Below are 25,360 nucleotides of genomic sequence, written 5' to 3'. Positions count from 1 at the left end.
GGGGCTCGATCCCAGGACCCCGGGACCATGACCTGAGCCAAAGGCAGGCGCTTAACGACTGAGCCACCCAGGCGCCCCAGGAAGTTCCTTTTTTATTAAAACTTGCCATAATGGGAATATTAAAGCACATGCAAATACAGAATTGCAAATGAACCCCCACATGCCCACCAGCCGGCATGAGCATACCAACCTCGACCCCTGTTTCGCCCAGACAGCATCTGCTTTCTCCCCCACCATACTGTGTTAGTTTATAAGAATAAACCCCAGATGTTATCATTTCATCTTTAAACACTTCAGTATGTCACTAAAATTTAAGTGCTATTTCCACACCTAAAATGACTAATAATTCCTTAATCAGCTATTCAGGTGATATTTATTTTTTAAAAAATATTTATTTGAGAGAGAGAGAGAGAGTGGGTGCAAGTGCAGTGGGAAGGGGCAGAGGAAGAGAGAGAATCTCTGGCAGACTCCCCACTGAGTGCAGAGCCTGACATGGGGCTCCATCTCATGACCCTGAGACCATGACCTGAGCCAAAACCAAGAGTCAGACACTTAATGACTGAGCCACCCAGGGGCCCCTGAATAAAGGATTCTAAGTAGAAACTCATTTAACTTTTTTTTTTTTTTTTCTGTGGGACTCGATCCCAGGACTCCGGGATCATGACCCGAGCCGGAGGCAGTTGCTTAACCAACTGAGCCACCCAGGCGCCCCGAAACTCATTTAACTTTTAGCAACAAATTTGCCACGTATACATTGAGATTCAACATTGTTAATAAATGATTGTCATGAAAACTATATGCATTTTAGATAGATGAGAGAGATTTATAACATATGCATGATTTAGCACGTTTTAGTTACTGTTTTCCTAAAAACACTGGATTTGCCTTTCAGTGACATATAATACAAATTCTGTTTGTATACGAAGCAAATGTGGCTACGACATTTGCAGTCTTCTTTTCCTTGCTTTCAGTGTGATGGGTCCTTTATTACAGATTATGCATTAGTACACAGTCCTGCAGAGTATAGCTACAGTATTCAGGACAAGGAGACCATTAAACTTGTTAATAATTAGATCATTGGAGTAACTGTTCTTTGAGGATTTCCTGTGGTTTCTCCTGTCAACAAAATAAGAAGTTATACATTGCTAAGGAATTAGATCTGATTTGAATAGTCGTATGTTCTTTAGTTGCATCCATACGAGATGCTGTTCGGGATGAAGAAGAGCAGCAAGGTGAAACCCTGGGGTGTTTTTGCTCTGCATCTTCAGTTTATAACCCAGACCAGAGTCCCGAGAGCAGTGATCCAGCGGCAGGTGGGCTGGCATGTGTGTGGCTCCATCATCTTCCGTGATGACCTGGTGCGCCTTCGTCCCGTCCTGTGGGAGAGCTGTCTCTGAGACATCCTTGTCCTCACTGTCCTCTGGGGCCCAGCCCTGCTGCGGGGCCGCCCTCCTCGGAGTGGCACTTGATCGCGGGGTGGCCCCTTTCTACCTGTGCCATCCTTCCTGACAGCGCAGCCCTGGTCGGCCGTCCTGTGGTGTCCTGGGCCGTGCAGATGCTCTGTCCCCGACAGCAGACCTAACCACCCTTGCTTCGTGACTTTCTTCTTGAGTTTGTAGTAATGTTGTACTCGTTCCCTCGGGGCAGGCTGACCTCATCTGCTCATGTGACGGACACGCTGAACATTCTTTTCTTGCTGTCTTTCAGACAGAAACCATCTCCGCCAGTCAAGAAGCCCTCAGAAGTCCTTTGCCATGGACACAGAAGATGAAGAAAACATGAGTAAGACCTGGCCTCTCATGTAGCACCAAGTAGCTAACCCTCCATTAAAACCTTAGTGTTCTTGTCAGTCTTTCTAATGAGACTAATTTGGGGAAAGTGATTTTTTTCCTACAGTATTTCCTACATCATTAACAAGGCATGTTTTAAATTTCTGATGTATTCTCTACAGTGATGTTGGTACTTGCTGTGGGCATTTTCCTAAAGCCGTGTGTCTGGACCGTCTGTCACTCTGGGGCCACCGTGCGTGTACCTGCAGGTGCACACTCACCTCCAGACGCGTTTCCCACAGAGCTGCATGGTTTCATGCGATGTCACAGCCTGGTCTTCTACTGGTGGCCAGATTTTCATCTGTGCAAATCTAAAATACCCTTTGAGATTGATTTAAGTACTTGGTCATTTGGGATGACACTACCTAAATTTTTCCCTGTAAATACGATGGGTTCTCCCTGTGCTTTGAGGGAAGGAGGCTCCCATGAGGCTGCTGATTTTGTTTGCAAGACGTCAGCGAGCCTTTGGGCTGCTGTGGACCCGAGCTCCCTGCTGGGCCTGTTCCGTGTCCCACACGGTTCTTTCTGGGGTGCAGGCTGGTGAGCCTCAGGGGCACACAGCTTCCCTCCCACAGCGGTGTTCTTTGTGAAAAGAAGTTCCCTGAACACCTGTCTTCTATTTTATCTTTAACCCCAGATAGCCATGCATTTGAGTAAGATTTAAAGGCTCCCATCGAAGTTGGGAGCTTTTAGTAGGGAAATTACAGCAAAGCACCATCTTTCTGATATACGTGTATGTGTACATCTCACTTGTCTGTGTTCGGTGGTTCTCAAGGAAGAACATGCAGGTGTAAATGATGAGTGACAGCCTCTTGAGAGTGGTCACGTGACTAGAACAGAGCTCAGTGCACCTCCCTGTGACTTCCTCCAAAACTGAGCAGCGGAGGCCTTGCCCTTGAACTAGTCTGCTGCCGAGCACCCAGTAGCTCACCTGGCAGAGCCCGGCTGCCCCGCGGGCCCCGCTGCGGGGGACGCAGTGGGCTGGGCCTTTGTCACACGAACCGCGCGGGAGGTGTTCTCTTGGCGGTCGGGGGCGTGAGAAGGCATGAGCGGTTGCTGTTTCAGCAGCGAGACCACAGCTCCGTGAGCTGTCTTCCTGTAGGCTGCCGTCCCCATCAGAGCCTCCTCGGGGGTCCGTCCCGCTGGCATGGCCACTTTTCCCCGTGCGCTGCCCCCCGTGGGGACTGCGTGAGCACCTGTGGGCCAAGCCTCCTTTTTTGGGGACTGGGGCTGTCGTCCACGGCGGCAGTCACTGGGTTGGGGTGGAAACTGCGGTGTGTAGACCGTGTGGTAACTTGCCAAGATAAAGGGATCTTCTGAGTGATGGTGCGGGAGGGATGAATGTGGTTCCGGAGCTGGAAGTGGCGGGAAGTCCTAGATGTCCTGCCATTTCAGAGGCAGCGGAAGATCTTATCACGGCCGCGTTCACGTTTGTGGAATAAAGCAGCACGTGTGTGTCTAAGAGCTGTGACAGTGGGGCCTCTTTCCCTAAGTCTAATACTGGTTTCCTCTGCGTAGTAGCACGTCTAATTAGACGGAAGCTGAGCAGGATCTGAGCGCTCCTGGAGCAGATAACAACCTGGGATTTGTGTAAAGTGTACTGTAGGATGCGTGTTTCTCTTACAGTCTCAAGCTTATCTGTCACCAGCCCCGGTCATTTTTATTTCCTAAGGGCCGGCCTTTGTGTCAGAGGGTGTGTGTGCCCGTGACGTGGCCCGACCCCCATGCCCGTGACCCCCCACGGGCAGCAGCATCAGGATGTAAGTGCTCACGTGGCGTGTGCGACTCTTGCTCACGTGTTAATCTAAATCTGTCTCGCTCTGCCCTTTTTAACCTCTCTTTCTTCTGAGCACCGAAAGGAGTAACCTATTGAGCTTTTGCTGGAGGATGTTATAAATGAAAATTTAGTGTCCATTCCATCAGCTTTGTCAACTGGGAGAAGTGGTGTGTGTGTTGGGAGCCCTGGGGAGTATTTGCCGTCGGCAGAGAGCCGTCTCTCGTCCCCTCATCTCTGCCTTGGCACGGAGGCCGTTTCCCAGGGGTTAGTCTTTACACCTCAGCCCTGGAAGCTCGAGGACTTGAACTTCGGGGATTGGTAGCCGTCAGCACAGACTTTCTGTCCCAGTTGCCTCCCGTGTCCACAGAGCTGTTTGCTCAGCATCACGAGAGTCTACACGTAGATGACTAGCAGAAGGACCCTAGGGCCCCCACGTCTGGGGCCGCTTACACCTGCAGAAGCTGCTGTGGTTACTTACCGTAGCTCTCTGATGGCTCGTGGCAGGTCCCACAGACAGTGCCTCAGAGCCCCGCGCTTAGCACTCCTGCGCTTCATGCGGCAGGCGGCCTGTGAAAATCAACCAGGAAAGCAAGGCGTTTTTTTCTCTTTTTTTAAAAAGCTTGATAAACTTACAGGGAAGAATGAATACTTTTTTATTCCCCTTTTTGAAACCAAAATCATACTTATTTTGCCATGAACTTTTAGAGTTTTAAAATTATCCTTATTAATTGTAAATAGAACTACCTTTAAAAGGTGGGATAACCAAATTATTCTGTAAATCCATCAAATATTTGTTTTAAAAAAAGATAAAAATCGCTGGCTTTACTTACAAAGTTAGGAAGCTGTAGACTGTTTGCAGCTTTAATTTTATGTCTTTTTTTTTTTTACATATTTTTCCCTATCACGGAATTTTGTAAGAGTTAGGAGGTAAATCAGTCCCCGTGTAGCATGGAACCAGGGTAAGCATGTACTAGAAGTGAAGCTGCATCCTTCAGAAATCTCCACTAGTCTGGAGCACTTCCCAGCATTTACGAGGCGTTCTCTGAGATCGATTCATGCACTAGGTCAAGTAACCGCACACATTGATCTGAAAGCTGATTAGCTTGTGAATGCCTGTTTTAAACCCTGTTTCCTCTTCTGGACGAGGCTGCTGTCCAGAGCCCGGGAGCCCGAGAGCAGGGACATCGGAGAGGAGGGGCAATGTGTCAGCACTGACAGGAGAATTTTCAGGAGCAGTTCAGCATCCCACATTTTGATAAGCTTGGATAGAGCATCTCTAGATGCCTCAGAATGTTCTTGTAGGAAGGAAGCAGAAATAAGTTAGATTCAGCTTTTAATGCACGAGCGGTTGGTGACGCTAACTAGGAGTGGCGTCTGGGGGTTGGTTCCTGGGTGGAGTGGTAGCTTTCTGCACACACAACGAGGAACAGAGGGTGTAAGCACACATCACTTAACCAGTTACAAAGAGATAAAGGGATCTATAAATTTTGCATTTACAAGATCCTGCAACGAAGGCGTTGTAAGTTACTCTTTCTGGGCACCGCAGGTTCGAGCAGCACAGATGTTAAGGAAAGCTGCAGCCTGGACAGCGTGCCCCCCAAGGACGGCAGCGCCCCCGGGCCTGGCGAGGGCGCCCCCCTCTCCAACGGGGGTGGCGGTGGCGCCAGCCGGAAGCGGCCCCTGGAGGAGGGCAGCAACGGCCACGCCAAGTTCCGCCTGAAGAAGAGGCGGCGGCCGCCCGGGCCCGCGCTGCCCAAGAACGCCCTGATGCAGCTGAACGAGATCAAGCCTGGCCTGCAGTATGCGCTGCTCTCGCAGACCGGGCCGGTGCACGCGCCCCTGTTCGTCATGTCCGTTGAAGTTAACGGGCAGGTGTTTGAGGGCTCTGGCCCCACCAAGAAGAAGGCCAAGCTGCACGCCGCCGAGAAGGCCCTGCGGTCTTTCGTGCAGTTCCCCAACGCCTCCGAGGCGCACCTGGCCATGGGGAGGACCCTGTCCGCCAACACGGACTTCACGTCCGACCAGGCCGACTTCCCCGACACGCTCTTCAACGGCTTCGAGACCCCAGACAGGTCGGAAATACCCTTCTACCTGGGCTCCAACGGGGACGACTCCTTCAGCTCCAGCGGGGACCTCAGCTTGGCGGCGTCCCCGGCGCCCGCGAGCCTGGCGCAGCCTCCTCTCCCCGGCCCTCCGCCGTTCCCACCACCGAGCGGGAAGAACCCCGTGATGATCCTGAATGAGCTGCGGCCGGGGCTCAAGTACGACTTCCTGTCCGAGAGCGGGGAGAGCCACGCCAAGAGCTTCGTCATGTCTGTGGTGGTGGACGGCCAGTTCTTCGAGGGCTCAGGCAGGAACAAAAAGCTCGCCAAGGCCCGGGCTGCGCAGTCCGCACTGGCAGCCATTTTTAATTTGCACCTGGATCAAACACCGTCTCGCCAGCCCATCCCCAGCGAGGGCCTTCAGTTACATTTGCCGCAGGTGAGGAAACGTGCCGCTGCCGGAAACGGTGGCCGTGTCTTGACAGTGCTTTCAGACAGGGCTTCGTTCTCCTGGTCGCTGTTGATGTCCCATCTGAACGTCCCTGGTAAGTCTGGCTCCGGGCGGTCCTGCCCTGCCGGGCGGGTCATGCTGGGCGGCCTGTCCAGGGCCGTCACGTGCGGGCGGGACACATGAAGCCCCGTCCACCAGAGCAGTGCTTTCAGTGGCCTCCAGGCCGAGCCCTGCCCTGTGCCCCACGGCAACCCGTGGCTCCCTTCCCACATAATCCACCCTTGTGGGGACCCACGTCCCGCTGCAGCCTGTGACAGGAGCAGCTCGGCGGCGTTTCCGCAAAGTCTCGCCAGGGAATCCCAAGCACAGAAGGGAGGCCGGCTGGCCAGTAGCTGAACCCCTAGTGCGGGTACGGGTGGGTGACTTGCAGCTCCAGCAGGGCTGAGGGCTGAGGGGCCAGCCGGGCCGAGGACACCCCACAACAGGCGTGAGCCTCTCGGAGGGGCAGAGGGGCGAGGGGCGGAAGGGGACCTTCAGTGGCACTCAAGGTGCCCTGGAATCTGTACCTGGAATGTCCTTGGTGGGGTCCACGTGGGTCTCCCTGCTGCTCGGCTGGAGGTAGGCGGCCGCTCTTGTTTGGTCTTGGACGGCCCTCCCACATAAGACCAGGGTGAGGATGGGGGATTTCAGGGTGGGCTCATGGCTTATGTGAACGGGGAGATAGTGTGTAGCTGGCATCTCTAAATCCTAGAACTCTTTATGTATTGCTTCTCTTCTTGGAAATCCAGGTTTTTAGTGTAAAAATTATCCTTTTAGAGAGAAAATCTGACCACCCTTCTTTATTCCTTTTTGTCAAAATATTACTGATGTTGAAGATAAATCATGTACTGGTTTGATCAGGAAAAATGAAGGGACTAGGTCGCTAGATGGGACAGCTTGTATTTCTCCTAGAAGAATCCGAGTGTCACAGCTTATCTGGTGCCTTTGAACACGAGTAGGGTAACCTCTCCGTGCTGTTGCCTGAGGTGACCAGTACTCCTAGGTTTTAGAAGAAGAAACTTTATTTTATTTTGCCTAAAGCAACCAAATACAGCATCAATATAAAGTAGCGTATTTGAAAATCCTACTGGTAGTTAATGAACCAAATAATCACATCCCATATTAACCTCTTACGCACATTTTTCAGACGAATAGTAGTCCGTTTATCATTTCACACGTCAGTGGTGCTGGTTCCCTGGGACTTTTATTTCCAGGTCTCCTGTTTGCTTCAGTATCTTCCCGCTTGAGTTCACACCGGTGTCTGGTGCCCCTGCCTGCCCTTGACCTCAGCAGAGTCGCGTGTGAGACGATTGGAATCCCATCAAATGTGGGAACCCCCGGTGCCTGGGCTTTGCAGGGTGGAGGGGTCACACCGTGGCGGGGAGGCATGCGGGGGTCCCGGCCTGGGCCTGTACTTCCGTGGCAGCTGAGACCAGAGCCCTGCTGGGGGCCACGTGGGCCTCACCGGGAGGGGCTTCCGGGAATCTGGTCTAAAGGAGAGGGGTAGACGGGCAGGGGTCATCTCAGCCCTGCCCCAGGCCGCTTGCCCGAGTTCTGCGAGCGCCCGGTGCTGGTGTGGAGCTGCGTGTCCCGTGTCTGCTCCCTGTGCCCCCACTGTGGTGTCTCTGGAGCCCCGCGGGAGCTCAGGGTATGACCACACTTTCCTTGGAGGACCTGGGGTGGCCTGCGCAGAATCAGCCCTGGCAGCTTGATTTCTGGAATCTTTGCATTGGAAGTTTCCAGTGTGCCTTCTGGAGTGGTGAGCATCCTCACCGTTGGCCTGGAGTAGCCCTTGAGTCCCTGGTCTTGGAACTTCTTGCCTTCATCGTGTTCATAGGGCGTTCCAGGGTTTAAACCCGGACGTCGTGGCCACGTGAGGTGTGCAGAGCCCTCTGTCAGTGGTGGATTCTGTGAGAGCTGCAGAACCGGGCCGTCAGCTCCTGGGCACTGTTGCAGGGAAGGGGTGCTGCCTGGGGCTGTGGGGGCATGGGTATGACTCTCGTTGCATCTGCGCCCAACATGTAGAGAGAGAGTCGCTTCTTTACCCGGAGGAAGGAGGCTGTACTCTCTGTGAGGGGTCGGAGGGACTGTCTCGGTGCCGAAAATGCCTGCCTCTGACCAGTGAGGGTCCACGTAAGGGCCTGACCTCCATCTGAGTGTCTCTGAGCTCTGGGGTTTGGAGATAGGCCCAACCTTCCATGAAACGGAAGTTTTTCTTTTCTGTGGCTTATCCTTAATCTCTCTTAGGATTTTTTCTCTTACGTAAATTGGAACACGTGGTCCTTCATCTTTGATCCCCTCCCCACCGTGTCGCCTGCACCTGCACGTGTGGCACCGATGCTCTGTTCTGGGTGCAGGGGGCCTGCCACCCCACGTCTTCTGTCCACGCTCCCCGCCCCCCGCTGGAGCGCAGTCTTCTGGGGCTCCTTGGTACTTACTGGGGCAACGGCAGGAGGAAGAAATCCTGGTGACATTTGTTCAAAATAAGTCATCATTTAGGATGAGGGACGTTTCTGTCCATTTGGGGAGTGTTTTATTACGGGCCAAACTGGGGACACTCGATGTAGCTGTTTGATCGTCAGGCGTGAGATTGGGAGGACACAGCTCTTCACACACACCCCCTGTCAGGCATCATTTCCCAGAAACACTAGAATCCAAGGTAAATTAAAAGCTGTGAAAACAAGATTGGACAGATGCCTTTGCTCCTGGGAAGGGCTCCCCCCAGTGCAGGCTGTCTGGTCTGGCCATGTGCCAGCCACACTTAAGCCCGTCCCCAGAGAGCGTGGCCGTCAGTGCCGTCTGGCGTGGGCTAGGTCTATGGCAGGTGCCCTCGCAGGCTCTCGTGGGCGTTGCTTCCCGGGCCGTGGCTGAGCCACGTGCGGCAGGCGCCCCGGGCCGTGGCTGAGCGCAGCCGTGTGGCTCTTCACCAGGTCGTTCTCCCCCTGCCCCTTCTCTTGCCCTGATGTTGTGGGGCATACTTGAGGGCGTGTTCCCCGGCCCGGCCAGTCCCTGAGTGGACGGCCACCCCTCCTGTGGTCAGAAAAGGAGCGCTTTCACTTCTTCAAAAGCCCTGTTGCTCCAGGGCTCCTTGGAGGCTGGGTGAGCCGGGTGCAGAGCTGGGTGCAGAGTCGTGGAGGGTGTGAGGCAGGTGGCCCAGAGAAACCGCTCTGGCTGGTCTCTGCCTCAGCGTCCTCATCCAGGGGCAGGGCTGGGCTATTGGGAGGACCAGAGGGGTGGCGTGGGCTCTGGACTGTCCCTCTCCGTGAGACACTCGAAGGACTCCAGCCAGAGCCTCCAGTGCTCCTGGGGCCTCTGTTTCCAAGGAATGTTTTGGAGGGGAAAAAGCATGCACACACACGCGCGCGCCCGTTTGCCAGTTTAGCCTGTGTGGTTTTCCAGAAGAGAAGCCATCTGTAAGGCCACTGTCAAGGGACGGCCTTGTTGGTGTGCACGGGGCGGGTGCAGGCCGCACCCCTGACTCCCTGCTGTGGTCCTCAGGTGTTAGCCGATGCCGTGGCCCGCCTGGTGCTGGATAAGTTTGGCGATCTGACGGACAACTTCTCCTCTCCTCACGCACGCAGGAAAGTTCTTGCCGGCATCGTCATGACAACAGGTAAAACGCTGGTGTTGCATGTCAGCCTGCCTTGCTTCCTGCCCAACAGAGAGGGGACGTGCTCTCAGGCTGGGACCACCTCTATGACACTGAGGGGGCCGTTTTCCTAATCCTTCAGAATCCCTGTCATGTGCAAATGTAGGAACTGCACTCACATTTTCCCCTACATGTTCGTTTCTTTAACCTAGGTTTTCTTATTTGGAGAAAGCATACTGTATTAATATCTGATTCCTGTAATCACATGTGAGTGGTTTTGATCGACTCTGGAAAAATCCAGCAAAATGGCACCTCCCCCTTCCTGCTTCATTTGCAAATGGGACGCATTTGGCTTAATCAGTGGGGACGCTACCAGCTAGTTTCTGTGGGACTTTTATGTGGGAGACAGGCAGCTCTAGCAAGAGCAGAAAATGCACAGGTAAAAAGCACACTTCAGGATGGCAGAAGGAGCCCTTTAAATTTACACAGAAGTTCCCACCAATGCGAGGAACCCCCCTGAGTCCTTTCCCGCACCCCAGGGGTGAGGATGCTGAGCAGCATCTGCCCGTGGACCACTCCCAGGAACAGGAGACCACAGCGGTGGCCCAGGCCTGGATCCCTGCTCCTGTGGGGCCTTCTGCCCTGGGACAAGCACTCGGCCCCTCGCTGGCTGTCTGAGCCTGGACCTCCACGTGCAGAAAGCCCCCTAGGGCCGGAGAGCGAGCGAGCGAGCGAGCTGGGAACGCTTTATGTGTCTACACCTGCCAGCCAGGGAGAAAACCCCCGTCCTCCATGTGGGCGAACGCACTGTCCTTTTCTCGCGAGGCAGCTCTCTGTCCCATCGTGGGCAGGACGTGATTTCATGCTCCTCAGCGTTGGCCCACCCCTTGACGGCCGAGGAAACCTGAGTGCTGTTTTAATTACGGCTTTTTCTTGCGCGATGTCTTTACTTCGGCGCAGCAGAGGGTACGCCTGCGGTAGGAGGAAGTGCTCTGGACGTCACCCGGGGTTCGGGGTGATTCTGGTGGTGATGCCTGTGTTCTCCCCGCCCCTCTCTTTGCTGCTTTTTTCACATGACGGAAGGCGAACGCTTCAGCCCCTGGAGTGACGCGTCCCCTGGGTGAGGCTCTGTGCCTCCAGCCGCGGCAGGCGTGAGCGGCTGCCGGGTCCACCCAGGCCGGCCAGAGGGGGCACACCAGCTCCCGGGGCGTGTTGCACCTTGCTGTGCATCTCACTTGCGACCTTTAGCTCGGGGCCACGGTGTACCCCAGCAGGTACAGCCCCTGGCACGGGGCCCCGACGTCGGATGGCCGGGTTCGGCTGGTTGAATGACCTTGGGCAGGCCGTTTGACCCCTGAGGCTCGTCATCTGCTACATGGAGACTGGTATACGTGCCCCTCAGAGCACGTCGTGGGAACGAGGTGGAAACCCTTACCTAACAGGCCTGGCGCTGCGCCTGCTGCTCGGGGCGCACACGGTCCGTGGAGCTGCCGGCGAGTGAGGTTTGCTCTCGGGCCGTGTGCACGTCTTGCCCCGGGTCTGGAGTACGTGGTCTGCCAGCACATGTCCGCCAGACTGGCGGTGCGTCCAGTGCCGTTACCAACACACCGCGGGTCACCTCCTCTCTGCCCCTCTTGTCCCTCGGGTGGCGGTACGCCCTTCCTCGTAGCCTCGCTGGCGCTTTGATAGACCATTTAGTCTGCCTCTGCCTGGTGCTCCCTCCCCGTGTCTGCTGGGAAACGTTCAAGAAAAGACTTGGTTGCATCCAGAGGAAATACCTTCCTTAGGTTTGAATCTGTAGACGAAAGAGCGAGGGAGTTTCACTTCCCAGGAACATTGCTCCGTGAGTCCTCAGGGGGAGGCCATTTGCAGAGGCTGAGTCTGCCCAGGTACAAATTGGGGGCAGGGGTGCATATCACACCCCAAAAGTGAAGTCACTGAGAACTCACGGCAGACCCCGGGAGCACAGCGAGCCACGAGGAGTAATTTCTCGTTTGTTTTCCAGGCACAGATGTGAAAGACGCCAAGGTGATCAGTATTTCCACGGGGACAAAGTGCATCAATGGCGAGTACATGAGTGACCGTGGCCTTGCATTAAATGACTGCCATGCAGAAATTATAGCTCGGAGATCCTTGCTTAGATTTCTTTATACACAACTTGAGCTTTACTTAAAGTAAGTTTAGTAAGTAAATAACTAAAGGAAGCAGTTTCTAAATAACATTCCCTCCTGTCAGAATGTATTGCAAAACCTTCATTGTTTCTGTAATCTCTGAAAAATTCTTAAAATAGTAACTTTATTGGCAATGATGAGGTTGGGTCCTGTTTTCCCATGATGCTCAAGCTACAAAATCCAGTCGGGCGAATACTACACACGCATGCACACGTGTGGTGGCTCATGTGGCCGTCGATCTGAGGTCTGTGCTCAGGCCCGTGTGCTTCTGGTCTGCGTGGCATGAACCTGAGCAGAACCGAGCCGCCTGGGGACCGGGCCATTCATTCTAGTCACCTGTCTGAGCTGATTTTCTTTACCAAGCCATTTCTTACGTGTCGCCTATCTGTGTCGAAGTCCTAAACGAGAAGAAGGGAAGGTCACTCACGTTCCGATGACTTGTTCTTTATTGAGTGAACTCAGTCATTAACTGTGTTAATTATCATCAACACGTCAACATCCCAGTTCAAGCTCATCTGTACTTTGTTGAAAGTAGTGGCCTCTGAAAGTCATTGTAAATTACGACAAAGTTTTGACTGTATACAGCTTGAAAGATCATTTTTGCAACCCTTTTCCTTCTAGTAACAAAGACGATCAAAAACGGTCCATCTTTCAGAAGTCCGAGCGGGGAGGGTTTAAGCTGAAGGAGAGTGTTCAGTTCCATCTGTACATCAGCACGTCTCCCTGTGGGGACGCCAGGATCTTCTCACCGCACGAGCCGATCCTGGAAGGTATGGGACTCAGCCGGCAGTGTCTCGAGCAGACTCGGGGTTACGTAGTGACAGACCGAAGAGTAAACCTACGTGAATATCCTTTTCTTCTTTTTCTTGAAAATTTCAGCTTTGAAAGTGGATCTGATAGGAATATATAGAAGCATGAGGTTTTTCTTTTCAATGAATAATTTGATGAGGAGACCTGACTGAACGAGACGTGTTGACTCTGATGCACTAAGGAATTAGAGTAGAAGTAAGGGTATTAACTCAGATACAGTCTGTATCTCTGCATCTGGGCTTTGGACGGGCCATGATTTGATGTGTGTGTACCTGCGGGAGTGGCGGGCATTTCAGAAGCAGGCACGCACTAGTGAGAAGGGGGCCCTGGCGCACCATCACGTGAGGCCCATGCTTCTGCTATACAGTGATTCGTGTGCTCGTCTCTTCTCCTAAGCTGAAGCAACTCAAATACAGCATCTGAGTGCATTGTTTTCCTTGATTCCAAAGGCAACATATATGCACTGTGGAAAATTGCTACATATTTTTTTAAAATATAAGAAAAAATTTTAATCGTCCATGTTCATGTAACCCAGAGATACTCACTTTAGATGTTTGTGCGTGCATGCTTCCTCTGCATTTATTTCAGCATCCCTGTAATTTAATTTTTGGAACATTTAAAAATGCAGGGAAAATATATAACCCTCACATATCCATCATCTAGAATTAGCAAATGTTAGCATTTTGTCCCGTTTGCTTCAGCTCATTTTTAATGATAGAAATCATTCTGGTTAAAATGGAAGTCCTCTTTCCCCAGCCCCTAGAGGAGACCACTTTCCTGAATTTGGTTTGTATTACATCCTCTCCTGCCCAGTTTTCTCTACCATGTTGTACGTCTGTCTTAGAGAGAGAGAGAATAAGCATGTGCACAGGGCCGTGAGCTGACGTTAGATGTCTAGGGGGTTGCTGCCCGCGGGACCCTCATCCGGCCTCCCTTTCCTAGAACCAGCGGACAGACATCCAAACCGCAAAGCCAGAGGACAGCTGCGGACGAAAATAGAGTCTGGCGAAGGCACAATTCCCGTGCGATCCAATGCAAGCCTCCAGACGTGGGACGGGGTGCTGCAGGGCGAGAGGCTGCTCACCATGTCCTGCAGCGACAAGATGGCGCGGTAAGGCCTCCCGCCCGCGGGCTCCCTGCAGGCGCACGGTTCGTCCGCGTTTCCAGCTCCAGTGTTCCCCGCATTCTCTGCAGGACTGAGGCTCTGTGTGGTGCCTTTGGGGGCCACCTTGCAGGGGTTGAGCTGGGGCCTCCACACAGGAGGCTCTGGGCCGCTCACACTGCTTTGCTTCTGTGTTTGCACGTGTGGGCTTCTAGTGAGTCCGTGTGCTAGATGGTGACGTTTTAAAACAGTTTGCCCCCAGAAAAAAGGAAGAGTGTCCTTATTCCTAGGGGATGCCACCTTACAGGTCCTGCTTGTGGCCCAGGTACCAGTTTGGGTTATTGTGAGAGCAGAGTGTCCCTAGCGTCCCGTGCCGGGTGGTGGCTGCCGGCGAGCCTGGGGTTGGAGCCTGGAACACACACACCCGTTTGCCTTCACGTGACAGGTGTTTTCAGAAACAGATGTGTCCAGGCCAGACTTTTAAAAAAGCCTCATTTCTTCGGATGCTAGCGTCAGTTGCATTAGCTCTTTGTTTTTATTTTTTAACAAATGTCTACTTGAAAAGAAAAGTAACATAGGTAGATGGCAAAAAGTTCAACGGGACAGAGCATGGAAAACAAAGATCTCCTCCGTCTTCAGAGCCACCCACGTGAATGCGTTCCAAGCTGCCCTTCCAGAGTGGTCACAGCCGTGTGAATGTATGCGCACGACCCTGTTCGGTTGTCTGTAAGGCTTTTGTGTTGAGTTTCTTGAATGGACCTTGTCAGGGAACCTCAAGTACACAGAATTTGATTCCTCACGCATGGCCCATCCCCCCCCAATCTATGTTTTAGATAACAGATGTGTTTTTGGTATGTTTTAGATATCCCCAAGCACAGGTACTCACTATGCCCACCTTGACTCACTTGCTTATTATGTGTCCTTCTGTCCACTCTCCATTCACTTTTATGTCAGTGTGTGTGTAGCCTTGAAAAATACACAGTGGTGTCATTTTGGGGTATTTATGCGTATGTTGTTAATTTATGGAGATGGAATTGTGTTTTAAATGCTATTCTGTATCTCATAGTTTCATTCAACCCAGTGTTTGGGAACTGTCCCTGATGCTGTAATAAATAGCGGATTGCTTACTTCTCAGTTCTGCAAAGACCCTGTCATATTCATGGACTGCGCCATGTCCGTTCCCTCACGGTCGAGACTTGGGTCTGCCCTAACTCTCCTCTATGGTTCAGCTTGAGTTTCCATGAGCGTAGCTCATTCTAGACCTTCGCCATCCAGGATCTCCGCTGTACACATGTAGAACTTCACAGATGATATCAGACGCGCCCCAGAACGCTCACATGGTTTGCACTTACACCAACAGTGCGTGATGCTAGTTTCTGCCTCATTTGAAGACTGGCGTCTGCTGGGGGTGTGGGGCAGCCGTTCCGTCGTTCATCTTTCTCATCAGAGGTGCCTGTTGACACCCTCTGCCCATTTGTCTTTGGGATCTCATGGTTTTTTTATCTTCATCTGCAGATGTTCCTCATATAGTTTGCACTGCAGTCCTTGATGGTTTCAGAAGTTCTGTGTCTTCTCCAGTCCAAACCCATGTCTTCACTTGGTCCGTGCCAGACCTTCGTTTTGTTATTACCTGATCCATTAATTTTTCACCCTGTGGTTTGCACTTTCAGAATCTTATTTAAGAAATTCCTTCTCAAATTAAGGATGTAAAAATATTCTCCCATACTTTTTTTCTAAGATTTTTATCATTTTACTTTCAAATTTAGACCTCTAACACATTTGTATTTGTAAGTAATAATTTGGCTTTATTATTTTAATACAGTGAATCAGTTTTCCAGGTACCATCTACTAAATAATTGACGTTTTCCTCGTTGATCTGTGAAGGCATCTCTATTACATACTGAACTCTCTTACAAAGATGGGTCTGTTTCGAGCCTCTCAAATCACCATTAGCTCATAATCAGATGTAATTGTATGGATCACACAGTTTTTACACTTCTGACATTTCAGCATGTTTAAAGGTAGCTTTTTATGTACCTCTATTCTTCTGTACATATTTTAGAATCAGCTCAAGTGTCACCAGATGTCTTGCTCACATTTTATATGGACTTGTGAAATTATGGATGGAAATGGAAAAAATTAACATAAAGTTAAATCAGTCCATCCATGAATATTGGCTCCTTAAAAAGTTGAACATATAATTACCATATGATCCAGCAATTCCACTTCTGGGTATTTGCCCCAAAGAACTGAAAGAGATACTTGTTCACCCACACTCACTCATGGTCACTTTTAGCTCACAAGAGCTAAAAAACATGGTGAGGTGTCTGTTAAGATCTTTCACCCATTTTTTAATAGGGTAGCTTATTTTGTTTTCTTTTTGGGTTTTAAGAGTTTTTTTGGTATGTTTTAGATAACAGTCCTTTATCGGATATATCTTCTGCAAAATTTTCTCCCAGTCTGTGGCTTTTCTTCTCATTCTGTGGATATTGTTTTTAGCCAAGCAAAAGTTTTAAGTTTTAATACAGTCCAACCTGTCAATATTTCTTTCATGGATTGTGCCTTTGGTGTTGCTTGGAAAATGTCATCACCAAACCTAGGGTCATCTAGATTTTCTCCTGTGTTGTTTTCTAGGAGCTTTATGGTTTTGCATTCTACATTTGGGTCTGTGATCCACTGTGAGTTAGTTTTTGTGAAGGGTGTAAGGTCTGTGTCTAGAGTCATTTTTTTTGCGTGTGGACATCCTGTTGTTCCAGCCCCACCTGTTGAAGAGACTCTGGTTGCTCCCTTGTGTTGCCTTTGTTTCTTTAGCAAAGATCTGTTAACTTCATCTTTGTGGGTCTATTTTTGGGCTCTCTTTTCTGTTGCCTTGATCTGTTTGTCTGTTGTTTTACCAGTACTACACTGTCTTGATTACCATTTGGATTTTGAATCCAGTTCTGTTGTATGTGTGTGTAGGAGGGATTGGTCCCTCACACATCTAACAAGGAATCTTCGGCACCAGCTGGGTGTCCTACAACTCGCCTGTGCTTCTGACCAACCAGCTATAAACTGGAGGTCTCAAAGACCTCCTCCTTGGGTTCAATTAATTTGCTAGAGCAGCTCATAGATCTCAGAGAAACCTTTTACTCACTAAATCGCCAGCATATTAGAAAAGGATGTAACTCAGTAACAGCTAGATGAAGAGATGCAGAGGGCGGGTCATGGGGAGAGGGTCAAGGAGCTTACAAGCCCTCTCCAGGTGCATTGCTCTCCTCACATCCACATGTCCGCCAACCCGGAAGCTTCAAACCCTGTCCTTTGGGGTTTTTATGGAAACTTCATTACATAGGCACAATTCATTAAATCATTGGCCACTGGTGATTTTTAAAAATTTTTTTAAATATTTTTAAAATTTCTTAAGTAATCTCTACACCCAACGTTGGGTTCGAACTCACGACCCCAAGATCAAGAGTCTCATCCTGTACCAACTGAACCAGCCAGGCGCCCCAAATCATTGGCCATGGGTGATTAACTCAATCTCAACGCCCTTTCCCCTCCTTGGAGATCAGGAGAGGGGGATGGGTCTGGAAGTTCCACCCCTCTAAACCAACCCTCATCCTTAGATGCTTTCTAAAAGTCACCTCGTTAATGTAGCAAAAGACACCTTTGAGGCCCTCATCGCTCAGGAAATTCCAAGGGTTCTAGGAGCCATGAGCCAGGAACCATGGATGAAGACCAAACATATATAAGGGCAAAATATAGTTCTTATAAATCACAATATCACAATTACTGTAGCTTTATAGTCAGTTGTGAAGCCACAGAGTGTCAGTCCTTCAGCATTGTTTTCCTCCAGTGTTGTCTTGGTTATTCGGGGTCTTTTGCCTCCATTTGAACTTTAGAATCCGTTTGTCAGTACCTGCAAAATACCTTGCTGGGATTTTGACTAAGACTCATTGAATCTAGATGAAGGTGGGAAGAGCTGATATCCTGACAATATTGAGTGGTCCTATCCATGAACATGGAATATCTCTCCTATTTATTTCTTTGATTCTTTTTTCAGAGTTTGGTAGTTTCCTCGTATAGATTTTGTATGTATTTTGTTAGAGTTATACCTAAGTATTTAATTTTTGGAGTCATTAATGTAAATGGCATCATGTTTTATAATTTCAAATTCCACTTGCTCCATATTAGCCACACTGACTTTTGACCAAGGTGCAATGGTAATTCAATGGGAAAAAGTCTTTTTAACAAGTGGTGCTGGGACAATTGGACATCTCTATGTAAAAACAAACAAATGAACTTCATATTTTGCACCATATGCAAAAGTTAACTCGAGATGGATCATAGACTGAAATGTGTAAAGGTTGTAGAAGAAAGCAAGGGAAGATGCTTGCAGTTGTGGTAGGCACCTTCTTAGATAATACACCAGAGGCACTCAACTCCATCAGATTAAAATTACTTCTCTTTTGAACACACCATTAAAAGAATGAGAAATAAAGTCACCGACTGGGAGAAAATATTCACAAATCAGGTATCTGATAAAGGGCCTGTACGCAATATTAAAATTTAGACCCTCAAAACTCAACACAGGGGAAAAGCAATTTTAAAATGGGCAAAGTATCTGAATGGGCACTTCATCAAAAAAGATGTCAAAGAAGCACATGACGAGACGCTCAACGCTGTCCTCACTGGGAAATGCACGTGAAGCACAAAAGCACATCCATCAGAATGCTGAGCGTATGAGGTGTGGACAGTGATGCAGGGAAGCAATGCCCTTGGCCGCCGAGGGCGGGCATGCAGATGGCACAACCACTTGTGAAGAGCTCGGCAGTGTCTTAAAAAGTTAAAGATGTGCCTAGCCCGTGTCCAGACTCACACCCAAGTGTGCCTAGCAGCTGTCTTTGTAGAAGTCAGAAAGTGGAAACAAACCAAATGGCCGACTGTAGGGAAGTAGATGAATACGTGGTGGTGTGTCCACACAGTGGGATACTCCTTGGGGAAAAAAAGAATGAACAGTGGTACCCAGTGCACCATGGGTAAATCCCAAAATGATGATGCAAAGCAAGAGAGCCAGACAAACAGGAGTGCTTGCTGGGTGGTGCCATTTACAGAAATCCTAGAGGGCGCCTGGGTGGCTCAGTTGGTTAAGCGACTGCCTTCGGCTCAGGTCATGATCCTGGAGTCCCGGGATCGAGTCCCGCATCGGGCTCCCTGCTCGGCAGGGAGTCTGCTTCTCCCTCTGACCCTCTTCCCTCTCGTGCTCTCTGTCTCTCATTCTCTCTCTCAAGTAAATAAATAAAATCTTTAAAAAAAAAAAATCCTAGAGAATGCACACTAAGCTCCAGCGACAGAAAGCAGGCCAGTGGTTGCCCAGGGAGGGGCCAGAGGAGGAGGGGCAGCCGAGCGGGCATAGGACAAGGTCTGAGAGGACTTTGGGGGTGATGGTCTCAAGGGCACACACACAAGTCACCTCTTAGGGCACCTGGGAGGCTCAGTCTTGGTTAAGTGTTCAACTTGATCTCAGCGCAGGTCTTGACCTCAGGGTCGTGAGTTCAAGCCCTGCGCTGGGCTCTGTGCTGGGCATGGAGCCTGCTTGAAAACAAGCAAACACAGCTCTTACCACTGTGTGTGTCTTAATACACGCCGTGTGGTGCGTGTCAGCCGCACCTCAGTAATTTCCAGAAGAAGAAATTACAGCGGAAATTAGAAAATGATCACTAAGTAAATCACAAAAAGCCCTAGAGCTACAGAGTTGCAAAGAGAACAAATCCAAATAAATATTTAGAAAGAAGGAAGCAGTAAAGAGCAGAAATTATTTTGAAAGACAATAAACAGTAGGTAGTAACAAACCCCCGTGTAAGTTCTTTCGAAAGGACGATGACGTGAACAGAGCTGGCGGAACTGACAGGAACAGAGAGCCTGGCCCAGCTGTGCTGGGGATGGAGTGGGGGACAGTTCAGGACACAGCCAATGCTAAAACATGCTGTAGGGAGTTGTGTGCGGGGTTGCAGGCGACTTCATCACCAGGATGACGCGGAGTCACACAAACCTTTTAGAGAAGCGTCCATTCCTGACGTTGGCGTGGGTGGAGGACGTTAACCGAATCTGGAGCCGTTACGTATACTCCACCCACCACGCCCACGCCAGGGGGGACATCAGCGAAGAAAGGGATTTCCCCGTGGAGAAGGGGAACTGCTGTCCTGGACGGCTTGTCTGTGAGTGCTCTGCATGTTTGCAGAGCCAGGAATCCCATTTTAGGGATCAGAAAACTAGGGAAAGACCCCGGCTCACTTTATGGGATCATCACCACTTCATCCCCAAACCAGCAGGGCTGGTAAAGAGAAGCACAGTGACAGGCTGTCGTCCGTCAGGAAAACACACACATACACACCAAATCCAGTAGTGTACTTTTAACTGTCAGTTTCTTACAAAGCTGTAACTTTAATGCAGTTTTAATTAAATGTCATCATTTTTTCACAGACCTTGAAAGTCAGATCCCAGCACTCAGATGACAGGTGTAAGACTGCTGGTGACGGGCGGTCAGGGTCGCCTGTGTTTAGAGGAAATGCAAACGATACAGAAGTTTATTTCTGTCTCAGAGAGAGTCGGGTCCAACAGTAGGTGGGTCGTCCAGATTCAGTCTTCCTGCCGCATCCAGGAGGCGCCTTCTGTCCTCAAGGTCCTGCAGTGCCCACCAAATCCCCTGCAGCTGGTCTGAGCTTCCGAAGCAGGAGGGAGGGCAGGCAGGAGGGCCAGCCCAGCATGCCTCCCGGGCCACACCTCCAGGTCCACCGGCCTGGTCACATTAGACAGCTGCGTTTCATCATCCAGAACCTGGTCGAGGGCCACGTCTTGCTGCGCAGGAAGCTGGGGCTCGCAGGATGGAGGGAAGGGGCGTGGGCCTGCCGCCGCAACCTCTGCTGCATGTGGGATCTGTGGTCTGCAAACAGTCCTGGACCTATGGAGTGTGTTTATGCACAAAGAAAAGCAGGCCCTTGACTCGGCACCCAGAAGCGCATTCCAGCTAGATGAAGGAGCTGAACGTGAAGAGTGGCTGCTGATAAGTTTTGTGGCCTCTGCTGAAGCAGGTTTCATAATCAAGGCATAGAAAGCCCAAATTAGAAAGAAAAACATGAATAAATTTGACTAAATTAGAAATTTAAATAAAACCCCTTTAGGTATAGTGGAAAGAAAAAACCACAAAGGGAAAATGGGATTCTGACTTCTGGTGAGAACTCAGCTGATAAAGTTCCTACAACTCAGTAATACAGAGGCACTGGCTGGGGGTCTCTGCTGGGGAGAAGTGAACGTTCTGGGTCTTGTTGAGATGGGGGTTACACACGGGAGCGTCAGGCTCCCCCCACACACTTCTCCAGGACTCCGCGATGCCTCCTGGAGCTCTCGCAGACCCCGCAGAGTACTGGCTCGGCCTCACGGGGCTGCTTCCTCCAGACGCCAGTTGTAGGACCTGGGCGCCAGGGTACCCACATTCTGTCTGACTTGGCCACGCGTCAAGGGTTTCCAGGACCCCCTCCTTGGGTTCAGTAATTTGCTAACAGAGCTCGCAGAACGCAGGGAAGACAATTTACTTAGTACTTACCAGTTTATTAGAAAGAATACAGCTGGGGAACAGCCAGGTGAAAGAGACACACAGGAGAAAGCTTTGGGGCTGAGGCGCATCCCTGCTGTCCCGCCCACCTCCCCTCAGCACCTGGCTGTGAGCCCCTCCGCTGGGGGCCCTTGTGCGGATTTCCATTCCTGGGCGTAAGTCCCTGGTCCCTGGCGACCAGCTCCACCCCCTGCCCTCCCTGGGAGTGGGGGTGGGGGGCTGGGCTGAATGGTCTGGCCCCCCAGTCCCCCAGACCAGCCCCCGTCCTCCTGGAGTCCCTCAGTAGCATAGGCTTAGTTATGCTTGGGGGGCTTGTTACTGTCACACCAGCATGTGGCGGGGGGCCAGGAAGGTCGTCCAGAAACGCTGTGGTGGCCAGGGTGCTGCCAGCTGGCTGCCATGCTGACCCTGCCCTGAGCGAGTGAGAGTGTCCTGGGCGGCCCCTCTGGAAGGCGAGGCCGCCCGTGTCCCTCACAGAGGGGCACAACCGTGTTCCACAGACGTCCCCGTCGGACGGGAGAGCACAGGATAGGGGCGATGGGCAGGCTGGGCATGGGGAGGGAGGAGCAGTCCTGCAGCTGGGGGCCAGCAGGTGCCATCTGTCTGACTGGCAGGGGCCAGTGAGGAGAGTGAGCCACGGGGCGCCGCACAGCGCGTCCTGTGGAGAAGGAGCAGGGGTCTGGAGGGAGGGAGGGAGGAAGCAGGGACCTCCTACCTGAGTCCGGTGTGGGGTGGGGGGGCGAGGGTGAGGCCTGTGCCCTCCACTCTTCCTCCACTCTTCCTGTGTGGCAGACGCAGAGGCAGGCCAGAGGGGGAGCAGGGCAGTGGAGGGGAGGGGCCCCCATGTGCTTCCCTGGAGGCTGTGGGTGGACATGGGGAAGCTGCACCAGGGGACCCAGCTGGGCAACCCTGCTCTGAGCCCTGGCCTCCCAGAAATCACCTGGGGCGGGGAGAGAGAGGCCGTTGCCCCTGGGTCCCTGCGTGGTTCTCACTAGTACCACCCAGCACCCTGCCGCGGACCCCTGTGCCCTCATGAGGGGGGTTGAGCTGGGCACCAGGGTGGAGGTGGGTGTGCACGCCTGGCCCACGTCTTTGCAGAGGTTTGCCTGGGGACGTTGGGTGCCGGGAGCCCGGCTGCATCCACCCTCCCAGCCCTCCCTGTGCTCTGAAAGGTGCACTGGCAGGAGCCCGTCTGCAGAAGTGGCTGGTGACCCACGCGTTCCCACCCAGGGCCTCCACAGAGCAGTCGTGGCTGCTAGAATTCTTTCACGAAGCATGTGTTCAGGATTAATGACGGCACAAATACAGGGCTCTGCAAGATCACTGTTTTCGAGTTTGCCCTGGGAGGCTGAATTCCCCTTAGAGATGAACCCCTATCCAGGCTGGAATTTACATAAGAAGGGGTGCCCTGTGGTTTTTGTAAGCATGCAGCCAGTTCATGCTTTTTCTTGTAAGATAGGAAAATCTGTGATTGAACTTTTCAGAGGGTGGGAGGAACATGCAGGACTGGGGACTCATCCTTTCAGCAAGTATTTATTGATCTGAGGCTGTGTCAGTGAGGAAAACAGAAGCCCCTCCCCCATGGAGCTTGCGTGCTGGGAGGTGGGAGTGGAGACGGAAGTCAGCACAGGAGGGCACACAGGTGGTGGGTGGGAGGCCCCACGGAGAGGGACTTCCTGCAGAGACGGAGAGGTGGGGGCACTGTGGCCAGGAGGCTGCTGGGGACGGTTTCCAGGCTAGAGGGCCTGGGAGGAGTGGCCAGAAGCCCCCTTGCCCCTGGTGGCCCAAGCATGGGAGGCGGGTGGTGAGGGAGGGACAGCCAGGCCAGATGGGCCTTGGAGGGGCCTTTGGAATGATGGTGATTTCTAGGGAGAAGATGGGAGTGTTGGAAGATTTTGTGCACAGGAGTGTCCTGGCCTGGCCTGTGTTCACAGGGTCCCATGGCGGCTCTTCTGGGATGAGCCACTGGGGGTGGGGGCCGTGGTCACCGTGGGACACAGCAACAAAGCAGGTGGGGACCTGTGACTTGAGACCTGTGGTCCAGCAGGGGCAATGGCCGAATGGTACCTCCTCGGTCCGCTCTGACAGGAGGTCCCCAGCTCTGCGAGCCACCCGCCCATGACTGCGGGTTTGGCTCCAGCATAGAGCATGGAGCTGGATAGGTCAGGAGTTTGGGCAGTGGACCCTGTGCACCATTGGTTGCCAGCATTGACCCCACTGGGCACTGCCCTCTGTTTCCACGAGGGCCGAGGGACCTGCTGGACTTGGGCCCGACGTACAAACGTGTGCAGCCAAAGATGGCATGGGTGGCCTCGCGGTGAGGGCAGTGCAGAGGGGGCAGGGCGGGGCTCTGCACCCCACCCCAGCCCCACCCCCACAGTCTGTCCAGACCCTGCAGCCCCTGGACCCAAGCCCCTGGACCCAAGGGTCTTTCTCACATGGGCCTCCCGTCCTGTCCCTGCTCACTTCTGACCTGTGTTGCAGCCAAGGCCGCCCCCCAACAGCCTCCGCCTGTATGTAGCTCCTTGCTCACAGGCAGAGGAACGTGCAGGTGAGTTGTCGCCTAAAAATATTTCCATTAAATCAGATGGTGCTATTGCCTTGCTCAAAGTCCTTCAGGGGCTCCCCACTGGCCTCAGGCTGCCTTCCCCTGGCCTTCCTCCCGGCTGCCACTGCGCCCCCCTCCTGGGTCTGTCTGGGCCCCTCCCTCCACCTCACAGGCCCCTCCTGGGGCTGAGCGTCAGGGTCACCCTCGGGAGCCTTCCTGAAGTTGGCACCCACTTTTCCTTTTCTTGGAATCCTGCTTTCCCTCCAGTTGATTTCACCTCTGTTTGTGTTCTCGATCATGTGTTTGCCTTGTTACTGCTTGCTCTTTGTCCAGACAGCCCCCTGGCCCCAGGAGCACATGGGCCGTGCCTTCCCTAGCCCTGTGGCCTTGGCACCATGGGCTCCTGCCATCTGTGAACTCAGGAAGGGGGCAGGGGCGCGTGGTGAGAGGGTAGGTGCGCTGGAGCAGAAAGCCTGGGTTGCCGGTGACGGAGACAGTGCTGTGACTAGTGACCCAGGGCAGCTGCGAGCTCGCCCTCCCCTCCCGGCCGAGCCTCCCTCCACGTATCAAACCAAGCTCGGCTCAGATTGTCGGCAAGGAGCAAGTTTGAGGTTTTCAAGGTCTCCTTTGCAGTTTTTTTTTTTTAAAGATTTTATTTGACAGAGACACAGTGAGAGGGGGAGGGTCAGAGGGAGACGCAGACCCCCTGCCGAGCAGGGAACCGATGCGGGGCTCAATCCCAGGACCCCGGGATCATGACTTGAGCCGAAGGCACGCTTAACGACTGAGCCCCCCAGGCACCTCTGCAGTTATTTTTACTGGAAGTAATAAAAATGTACTTGCTCTTTTGATTTCTCTCCCAAGAAACGTGGCTCATGGACGCTTTCCGGCACTAAGCCTCAGTAATGTGTCACAGGAGATAGTTCCCCAGTTTCGAAGAATCGTTCATAGCGTTCCCTCTGTGTCAGTTCTGTTTAAGTGCTGCCTTTTGCTAGTTGTTGACATTTGTTCACCATCAAGTACGTCTGTGGGCCAGGCAGCTGTGCGATGCGCTGGGTGGGCGCCCTCTGGCACGACACCCCGTCTTCCACTCAAGAGTGTGTTCCCTCTGCCTGCAGGTGGAACGTGGTGGGCGTGCAGGGGTCCCTGCTCAGCATCTTCGTGGAGCCGATCTACTTCTCGAGCATCATCCTGGGCAGCCTCTACCACGGCGACCACCTCTCCAGGGCCATGTACCAGCGGATCTCCAACATAGAAGACCTGCCCCCGCTGTACACGCTCAACAAGCCTCTGCTCAGCGGCAAGTACCCCTGCAGCGTGACTGTGTCTGTGTTCACGTGACCTCATGACCTCGCTGGGCCTCATCGGGGCCTCGCACTCGGTGCTCAGATAACCCTGCTGGGCCATATCC

At 52.3% G+C, this 25,360-nt stretch overlaps 1 protein-coding gene across 7 annotated transcripts in view; it reads left to right on the top strand.

The window, feature by feature from the left end:
• Nucleotides 1–25,360, top strand: part of ADARB1 (adenosine deaminase RNA specific B1) — a 116,288-nt gene that overhangs the window by 64,271 nt on the left and 26,657 nt on the right. For all 7 annotated transcript variants that reach the window (XR_004683721.1, XM_035030037.1, XM_035030034.1 and 4 more), the window contains 7 exons: nucleotides 1,708–1,782; nucleotides 5,153–6,087; nucleotides 9,637–9,751; nucleotides 11,733–11,901; nucleotides 12,520–12,668; nucleotides 13,651–13,819; nucleotides 25,068–25,249. Coding sequence is in view for 6 of the 7 variants with exons in the window: in XM_035030037.1 (XP_034885928.1) it covers nucleotides 1,708–1,782; nucleotides 5,153–6,087; nucleotides 9,637–9,751; nucleotides 11,733–11,901; nucleotides 12,520–12,668; nucleotides 13,651–13,819; nucleotides 25,068–25,249 (1,794 nt within the window). In the remaining variant the exon portion in view is untranslated. The remainder of the gene's footprint in view (nucleotides 1–1,707; nucleotides 1,783–5,152; nucleotides 6,088–9,636; nucleotides 9,752–11,732; nucleotides 11,902–12,519; nucleotides 12,669–13,650; nucleotides 13,820–25,067; nucleotides 25,250–25,360) is intronic.

The sequence above is a fragment of the Mirounga leonina genome, unplaced genomic scaffold (assembly GCF_011800145.1).
Source record: "Mirounga leonina isolate KUSES-001 unplaced genomic scaffold, KU_Mleo_1.0 Mir_353, whole genome shotgun sequence".
NCBI lineage: Eukaryota > Metazoa > Chordata > Mammalia > Carnivora > Phocidae > Mirounga > Mirounga leonina.
Note: the sequence above shows the minus strand (reverse complement) of the source record. Positions and strands in the feature narration are given on the sequence as shown.